This window comes from Microtus ochrogaster, chromosome 1 (genome assembly GCF_000317375.1).
Source record: "Microtus ochrogaster isolate Prairie Vole_2 chromosome 1, MicOch1.0, whole genome shotgun sequence".
Classification (NCBI taxonomy): domain Eukaryota; kingdom Metazoa; phylum Chordata; class Mammalia; order Rodentia; family Cricetidae; genus Microtus; species Microtus ochrogaster.
In genome coordinates this window covers 79771941-79781155 of record NC_022009.1, presented here as the reverse complement: position 1 = coordinate 79781155, position 9215 = coordinate 79771941, and the positions used below count along the sequence as shown (strand labels likewise).

General features: G+C 37.1%; 1 protein-coding gene across 2 annotated transcripts in view; it reads left to right on the top strand.

Annotated features, from left to right (window-relative positions):
• Snx13 (sorting nexin 13) overlaps positions 1 to 9215 on the top strand; it is a 97709-nt gene that overhangs the window by 63381 nt on the left and 25113 nt on the right. For both annotated transcript variants that reach the window (XM_013347853.2, XM_005343855.3), the window contains exons 13-16: positions 984 to 1177; positions 2332 to 2436; positions 2993 to 3125; positions 6201 to 6238. In XM_013347853.2, the coding sequence (XP_013203307.1) occupies positions 984 to 1177; positions 2332 to 2436; positions 2993 to 3125; positions 6201 to 6238 (470 nt within the window). The remainder of the gene's footprint in view (positions 1 to 983; positions 1178 to 2331; positions 2437 to 2992; positions 3126 to 6200; positions 6239 to 9215) is intronic.

Genomic DNA, 9215 nt, shown 5'->3' with positions numbered 1-9215 from the left:
CCTGTCCTGGAACTAGCTCTTGTAGACCAGGCTGGCCTCGAACTCACAGAGATCCTCCTGCCTCTGCCTCCCGAGTACTGGGATTAAAAGCGTGTGCCCCCACCGCCCGGCCATTAAAATTATTTTTATCTGGTAAACATAACCAGCATATGTGAATCTTTGAATCATTATTTGTGTGATCAAAGTCTATGTGGTTTCATACAACGTTAATCTTAATTTTAATATACCTAGAAAATTACATGTTAATTACTAATCTTTATTCAGAATAAATAAATGTTGATGAAATAGTTACTTATATAAAGTCTTATATAGCAAATTCAGTAGGAATTTTATCCTCAAAACATCCCATTTATACCCGTATTCAGAAGGATTAGGTGGGAAAAGACCTTAAGTTGCAGGCCAGCCTGAACGGCTAGCGAGATTCTCTCAAAAACAAATAGGAAAAGCTTTCCTGTTTCCTATGTAATTGTTATTTAGCTTAACCAATTTATAGCTACTTTTTGACATTAGAGATTTTCTAAACCTTTTGTTTTTACTTGTTTCTTCTCTTTTGAGATGAATATAATTCCATCATTTTCTCCTTCTAAATCCTCTCATATATCCCACCTTGCTCTCTTTCAAATTAGTGATCTCTGTTTGCATTAATTATTGTTCTGCACGATCTGCATATACATATACATTCCTTAACACATGCATACACCCTGTTTGTTCTGTGTGGTGTTACTCAGGTTTGTTTTCAGGGCTGACCGTTTAGTATTAGATGACCAGGTAGTGTGCTCTTCCCTGGAGAGACTGTCTCCCGACCTTAGCTTTCCTCAGTTGTTTGCTCGTAATTCTTTCAGTAGGGTTCACTGGGTGCTCGTGGACTTTCTCTGGTCCACTTAGAGTTTGGATATTTGAAACTACAACCCTTCTTATTTTCAAACAGTAATATGAACCTAAAGTATGACGTTAATAACTGTTGCTATGCTTTTGTTTGGTAGATTACATGCAGCAAACTGGAGGTCAGGCACATCTCTTCTTCTGGATGACAGTAGAAGGCTACCGGGTTACAGCTCAGCAGCAGCTAGAAGTTTTATCAAGTCATCAGAGAGATGGGAAACAGCAGACCAACCAAACCAAAGGTCTGCTAAGAGCAGCTGCTGTTGGAATCTATGAACAGTATTTGTCTGAGAAGGTAAGCATTTATTGTGGTCACTGTTTCTGTCTTAGGCAGTATCATTCATAATACTCAGTGTGGTCCTTCCTGTGTTGGGCATGATGGCTTAAGTGACCCCACCTTGGTTAACCCTAAGGATAGCCTTCCTGTGCATTTGGATTCTCATTGTTTAGGAGAGGAATCCAGTTTTATAAAATCAAATTAGGATGTCCAAGTTCATGGAAGTCGAGACTGGTAGTTCCTTCAGATTCAGGGCCGTGCTAGACAGAAGTCAGTAGGATAGAGGAGACTGCAGACAGAGTTGTCTGGCTTGCACAAGGCCTTCAGCTCAGTCCCAGCACCATTTGAAAAGAAAGGTCAGGTTTCGTATTTCTGCATCTGTCGCATATGTTTTGAAATGAACATTCTAGTAAAAGGTTTATCTTTAAGATTTATTTTGTTCCCATATCACATTGGGACTTTGCCTCCAACATTGGTCACTAAAGTGGATTTAGGATAATGGTAGTCTTTTAGTAGACATTCGGAAGGGTTATCTGGTGTCAAATTAGTCATGTCATAATTACCTAACTACTGATGGCTTGACTGATTTAACTCCTGTGAATAGTGTATCCTGTCTAACACTGTGTAACTATGTCTTAAGTAAATCTTTGTTAATCCTTAATAGTGATTTTGAATAACCTTCGGTAGGATTATCTCCATTTTTTCCAATTCTGGAGTAATGTATAGAACAAATTTGCTCAATAAAAATCAAGAACAAATCTGTCTGCCAATGCTAGCAAGATGACTCAGCAGGTGAGAGCACTGGCTGTTCTCCAGAAGGTTTGGGTCGATCCCCAGCACCCACAGGGCAGCTCACAATTGTCTAGAACTCCCATTCCAGGTGTACAGCACCCTCTCCTGAACTCTGTGGGCACTAGGAGTACATATAATACACAAAAGAAATACTTAGACACATAATTAAGCAAGTCTTAAAAAAATTCTTTGTTAGTCTTTTGCAACATACAGGATGAACAAAACACTGTAGCTCTATTTTAGCTTTCTTAAATACTCAGTGCCATTGGTAAAGCTTCTTGTCTGCTGACCACTTTAAGCGATGTGATCCTGTTATTAACTCCTCTTATCTCCTGTGAATATTTAGGAATTACAAAGATCATTATATTTTTCTCTGTTAGGCATCTCCAAGAGTTATTGTTGATGACTATTTAGTAGCAAAATTAGCAGATACTTTGAATCATGAAGATCCAACTCCAGAAATCTTTGATGACATTCAAAGAAAGGTATTCATATCTCATGTTTCTTGAAAAAGTATTTCTGTGTACATACAAGTTTTTTTTTGTTTTTTGTTTTTGTTTTTTTTAGGTAGAATAGTTACTAGAAAGGTACTAGAGTTGTAAAAACTCTTAGCTGCAGTAATATAAATGACTATTTTATTTCTTTGACCATTTAGAAAAATCCTTATTTTGAGTTGCTTTGTTTAATATGAAGTAAGAGCCAGATACTTGTCTAAGAATTCAGTAAGTAGATACCTGTATATAAAAAAGCATGCCTCAAAAATTCATCTTAATATATCTTCATATATGTATTTGTTTGTTTCTTAGAAAGCACTACTTCCAAGAGCATAAAAATGTTATAATATCACATAACATTTATTAAGGTAGGAACCTTTTAGTCGCTGGAGGGTTCAGAATATCATAGTAGTTATTAAACTATCTTATTGTTGACACCTTTTAACTTATGATATATTATAGAAAAATAGTGTAGCCGTGTGATACTTTATGTAGCAAAATCATTAATTAATATGTATTGTTTTGAATACCTCAATTATTTCAACAGGTATATGAATTGATGCTGCGGGATGAAAGATTTTATCCTTCCTTCAGGCAGAATGCACTCTATGTGCGGATGTTAGCTGAGCTTGACATGTTAAAAGATCCTAGTTTCAGAGGATCAGACGATGGGGATGGAGGTAAGGTGGTAGCAAATGAGTGTGTTTCTGAGTGTGTGTGTGTTGGTGTGTGTGTTTGTGTGTCTCAGTATGCATTCTAATTACCAAAAGAGTGACCTTTTAAACATGATAAAAGTTGTTTTTAAACCCAAATGTAAACTGTACTATATTTTAAAGCTTATAAGGGAATATGAGAATAAGAATTTTTTTTAACATGGATCATCCAAAATAGTTTTCTGATGATTTCCCTTTTGTACTCAGTAACCATGAGGACCAAGTGAGGAGAGCAGGTGCTCTGAAGCTGCCCGCTGTAAAGCCATGTGCAATGTGAGCTGTTTGCTTCCTCTCCATGTCTAGAGCTCACACATTGTGGGCGCCTTCTTTCAACCTAGAAAACCCCCAGCCATTTCTCCAGCTGCTTACTTCTTTTCAAATGCTGATCCTGAGAGTTACCAGCGTGTTGTAGTGATGTGCACGAGTAAGTGCAGGGTGTGCTTAGGTTGGTACGTGGTTCTATGGCTTACTCCTTATGTCAGATAGTTTATTCACTGTAAGCCTCATTTGCTCAGTTGTACTATCCTATATCATACAGTAGTTAAGTCATCATTTTTAAATAAACTTCTCTGTGTGAAAATGTTTTATGAGTTAAAGCACACACATAAAGGCTGTAAATCCTTGTTTTGGTAGACCACGAGGCCTTTGGACATGAGTTCCTAGGTCCAGTGGTTGTTTTACTGTGATTACATTTGGAAACTTTGTTAAGGAGCAATTAGCTATCTAAGATTTGAACAGCTTTCTACTATGTTCTGAATAAATAAGCAATGTAAAGATAAAGGAAATTGGAAAATGTAGAACTAATTACATCTTTTGATTATGACCACTTACTTGTGCATAGACTTTTGGACACAACGATTCAGTGCATTAATTCACTGGAGTGCTCAAGCTATGAGTGTGTAGCTAAGGGAGGGATTTATTTTCTGAGCTGTCACACTTTGTAGCTCCGGAGAGGAGGAGTGGAGCTGTACAGTTTATCTGTGTTTCTTTGCTGCTGGAAAATGGCAGCTCTTCTGTGAAGTTTGAGAAAGCAGTCTGTCAGCTCACCGTGCTAAAATAACTATTGTAAAGTCTTTACTATTAATTTCATCCATTTGAAAATTATCTTGGTAATTTTAAAGTGGGTTTGTTGTGTAACTTGGAATGGAACAAGATAAATTGAGTTATGATCAAGTTACCTAGGTGCTATATGACTGAAGATACTAATAGAGCTTATATGTTCTATGTGGGTAGAATTGGCATGTTGTTTTAACTCACTTTCTACCCAGTCAGTCTTATTGTCAACATAAATTAGGTTAAGACTGTGAACACACTTCTCTCATGCATCAGTTGTTGATTGACTCCAGATTAAATTACTAATTGTAGTTTGTAATTATATAGTGTGTGTGTTTGTGTGTGCACACATGTGTGTGTGTGTGTGTGTGTGTCATACATATGTGCATATGTCACACCTGTGGATGTCAAGAGTATTGCTTGCAGGTCAGTTCTCTCCTTTCAGCTGTTGTTCTGGGTTTCTAACTTAGCCGTGGCAGCCATCACTCTTTATCTGCTAAGCTGTCTTCTTGTCCATGTTTATGTGTGTGTCTTTTTAGGATAATGCTTCAGTGCTTTCTGATACCTTCATATCTTAACTGATAGATTTTTATACCCAGAAAATAATTTTGAAAGCCAGTTTTAAAATCATAAAATTTTTAAATTATAAAATTGTGTAATCTGCATCATGATTTTATTTTATTTTATTTTTCGATCATGATTTTAAATGGCTGTCAGCTTTATTGTCTTCTAGCCATGGATTTCAGCCCCTTGGCCTCACATTCTCAGTTGAGCTCCTACCTCTTACATCTCTGTGTACTGTTCTGTAGTTTGGAAACCTTTCTTTAGTGACAAGACAAAAGAGATTGCCACGCCACAGAAGGGACAGGAAACAGTCGGTATATTTATTTACTTTAGGAATCATCTGATTATAAACCAATAATATTTCTAGATGAAATTTCCCATTTTTATTTTTTGTGATCAGAGTTCTGGGGAGCTAAGAAATGTTCTTTGTTTAACAAGTTGTTGAGGGTAGAAGGCGGTAGCAGCTACTCCTCTTAGAACTGCACAAGTAGTGTGGTCTATTTGAAGATTCATCTAACTAATGAAATTTATACATTTACTAAGACCTGGAAAAGGTATATTAACTTTAAATTGTATATGAGTAATGTTTTACCATAGCAGAGACACCATAACTGAAAGTTTAATTTGCTTAGATACATAGTAAAACCCAAAGGGAAAGAAAACATCATTGTTCGCCATTAGTGTTAATAGTTGCTACTTAATTGCTAATGTTTACTTACATTTTTTTGTTCTTATTCTAACACTTGCATTTTCCCCCAAATAGGTATACAAAGTTGTGAGTCTTGGCATTTTTGTGCTCACTTTTCTCCTGTCTGTTTCTGTCTCTGTCTCTATAAGCACACATCATCAAGCCTAGCTATATATTTCCAACATTCATTACAAAATTATTTTCTCATCATGATTGCTTAACTAAATGGCATTACATGCAATGATTTCATCAACTAGACTGCAATGTTTTTTGCTGAATTTATGATGAAACAATGGACAATTAGATATTTTAAAAACCTGTGTTTGTATCTCACACTGAAGACTGATACTATTGATATATTTTTAATCCCCAGAGACAGAAGTCAGAAATAATTCTGCAGTTACCTAATGTGCTTTGCTCTAGGTTCTTGCCTGGAAATGGAGTCACTCGCATTGCATTAAACAGCATGTGACACATGAGAGACCGAGTGAAAACAGTTAGTGTTGTGACCTAGTGCTCACCTGGGAGTGTGTGTGTGCCGTCGGGTGTGCAGATTCTCATTTCAGTGTTAAATTGGCATGGTAGTTGGAGAGTTAAGGGTTAGGTATTTAGAAGTGTAAAACAGTTCTGTTTTGTCTCTCTGCTCTTATTGAGCTGTATTACTGACCTTTAGACCTACATAAAGTAACAACTTTGAACTTTTTTGCTATGTGTTAATCTTTATTTTTCTTTTGTAGAATCTTTTAATGGATCTCCTACAGGAAGTATAAATTTGGTAAGTACTACTTATAGGTACTGTAGTGAAAATACCATGGCAGGCTTTTGGTGCGCGTGAGAAACGTCAAGCTGCCCCACAGAGGGGAAAGACATTGTGCTTTTAAAGAAATGCTGAGTCTGTAAGGCATCCATCTGTAACTTCGAGTTTCATCTTTAAGAAATGGTGATTAGGGGGCTGGAGAGATGGCTCAGCAATTAAGGGCATTGCCTGCTCTTCCAAAGGTCCTGAGTTCAATTCCCAGCAACCACATGGTGACTCACAACCATCTGTAATGAGATCTGGTGCCCTCTTCTGGCATACACACAGACAGAATATTGCATACATAATAAATAAATAAATAAATAATTAAATAATTAAATAAATAAATAAATAAATAAATAAATGGTGATTAGATCAAACCTGCATAGCTGCAGTTGAATTTTATAAAGGAACTGATTTCTTTATCCCAAATTGGAGGCAGGGGTATCTCTGTAATCTCAGGGCCAGCCTGGTCTACATAGTTTCATGCCAGCCAGGGCTATATAGTGAGGTCATGTCTTTAAAAGAAAAAAGAAAAGGAATTATTTTTATCATTTTTAAACGGTATATTCATATATTTATTACCCTTAAAGCTTTAAATCACTTTTCTCTCACTTTCAAAAGAAATAGTAAATTGTTAAATAACTTTCAGCTTAGTTACTGTTGTGTTGCTGTAAAGAGACACTGACCAAGGCAGCTCTTAGAAGAAAACGTAATTGAGAGCTTGCTTACAGCTTCAGACGGTTAATTCATATGATCATGCAGGAAAATTGTGGCATCAGACAGGCAGACACGGTACTGGAGAAGTGTCTGAGAGCATCCTCTTGATGTGCAGGCGGAGACAGACACTGTACCAAGGTCATTTCTTTTTGGGCCATCAACCAGCTCCCAAATCTATGACATTGAAACTAATTAGTTTTGAAATCTCAGCCTAGAGTTTCTGGCTAACTCTTTAAACATAATTTAACCTGTTTGTCTTTATCTACCTTTTCCCTCAAGACTTACTGCCTTCTCTTCCCTCCTGTCTACCTTACTTTCACTGCTTTTCTCATGGCTGGCTGCCAGCAGCTGCCTGGCTGACTTCCCCTGGGCGTGTTCCTCTCTCTCCCTAATTCTCTTCTCTCTGGAGCCTAGATTTGTCTTCCTATTTATGCTGCCTGCCAGCCCTGCTTATACCTCTCCTGCCTAGCTATTGGCCATTCAACTTTTTATTAGACCAATAGGTGGCTTAGGCTGGCTAGATGAAACAAATGCAACACATCCTTACATTGTTAAACAAATGCAGTGTAAACAAATGTTACACACCTTTACACAGGTAAAGTAATATTCTGCAGCATGAACAAATGTCATCTTTACACAGTAAAGTATTCCAAAACAAGAGACTGGGCCTGGGGTGATCTTGGGAAACCTCAAAGCTCACCCAGGTGACAGACTTTCTCCAATAAGACTACACTTGCTACTCCTTCCCAAACAGCTCACCAACTGGGAGCTAAGCATGTAAACACGTGTACCCATGGAGGACATTCTCATTCAGGCTGCCACATATGTATAGAGTGTGCACCAAAACAATTCAAGTTCTTACAAAAAGGGTTTTGTAGTCAGAATTTTCTATCAATTATACCTTATTTAAGAGAATAAAGAATGATAGTATTTTAGCATATAAACTCCCTGGCAATAACTGGCTGTATCTTCCATAATGAACATACTCTTTCTCCTGTATATCTGCTCTTGCCATTGCATGACGTGTCTCCTGGAGTACTGTTAGGAAGAGAGTCTAGTGCTCTGTGAAATGCTCAGCTCATAGTGTAGAGGTGAAGGATGACTTTTACTCCTGCATTTCTTTCTTTTTTTTCTTTTAAATTTTCTAATAAGTTCAGAGGTTTATTGTGACTTGTTTAGAGATCTATTGGAACTATACTGTTCCTTATTTGGAAATAACTTCATTGAGTAAATGTTTTTTTCAACATAGAGTATAACTTGCAAAACAGCTGAAGCAAAGCAGCCATAGGCATGCCAGATTCTTTATAACTTCTAAAATGCTTTATAAATGTTTCACTTGTTATATTTCAGAGTGTCATAACGAAAAAGGATTGTTTTTAGAACATTCAGTGTTAGCAATAATTTACATCATATACGTATAAACTTTGCAAACCTTGGAAACTTCTCAGTTTGAAATTTTCTAATATTCATATTTATAGTGTTTATACAAATGTTTAAGCAGTAATAAAATGTGATATTTTTTTTCTTTATGTCTGAAGTAAGTGCTTTTAGGTTTCTCTCTGTGGTTTTGGAGCCTGTCCTGGAACTCACTCTGTAGACAGGCTGGCCTTGAACTAACAGATCCACTGGCCTCTGCCTCCCAAGTGCTGGGATTAAAGGCGTGTACCACCACCACTCAACCAAAAATTTTTAGATTTATTTATTTATCATGTATACAGTGTTCTGCTGTTATATATGCCTGCAGGCCAGAAGAGGGCACCAGACCTCATTATAGATGATTGTGAACCACCATGTGGTTACTGTGAATTAAACTCAGGACCTCTGGAAGAGCAGCCAGTGCTCTTAACCTCTGAGCCATCTTTAGCTCAAACATCTTTTAAATTTAGGCTTTTGTGTAGCTGGAGTCACTCATATTTGCTTTCTGATATGAATCAAATTTTAGTGTCTAGCTAAATTTAAAAAATAGAATTATGAACTAAACGTAGTTGTTGATTGTAGTATACTGAGCAGCGAAAGCACTTAATGCATTAACTGTTGACATATGACTGTTGAGATCAGCAGGTGCATGACTGCTGCCACCTCCACCAGAGACGGTGGTGCCCTTGTGTTTGCTGAGCTAACAAAGTTTGTAGTTCTAGCTGGGCACAGTGGCATCTGCAGACTGTGTCAGCCTGGACAGCAGTCCGTAAAAGCAGTGAAGAGGGAGTAAAAATGTTGAAGTCTAAATTTTTGTTTT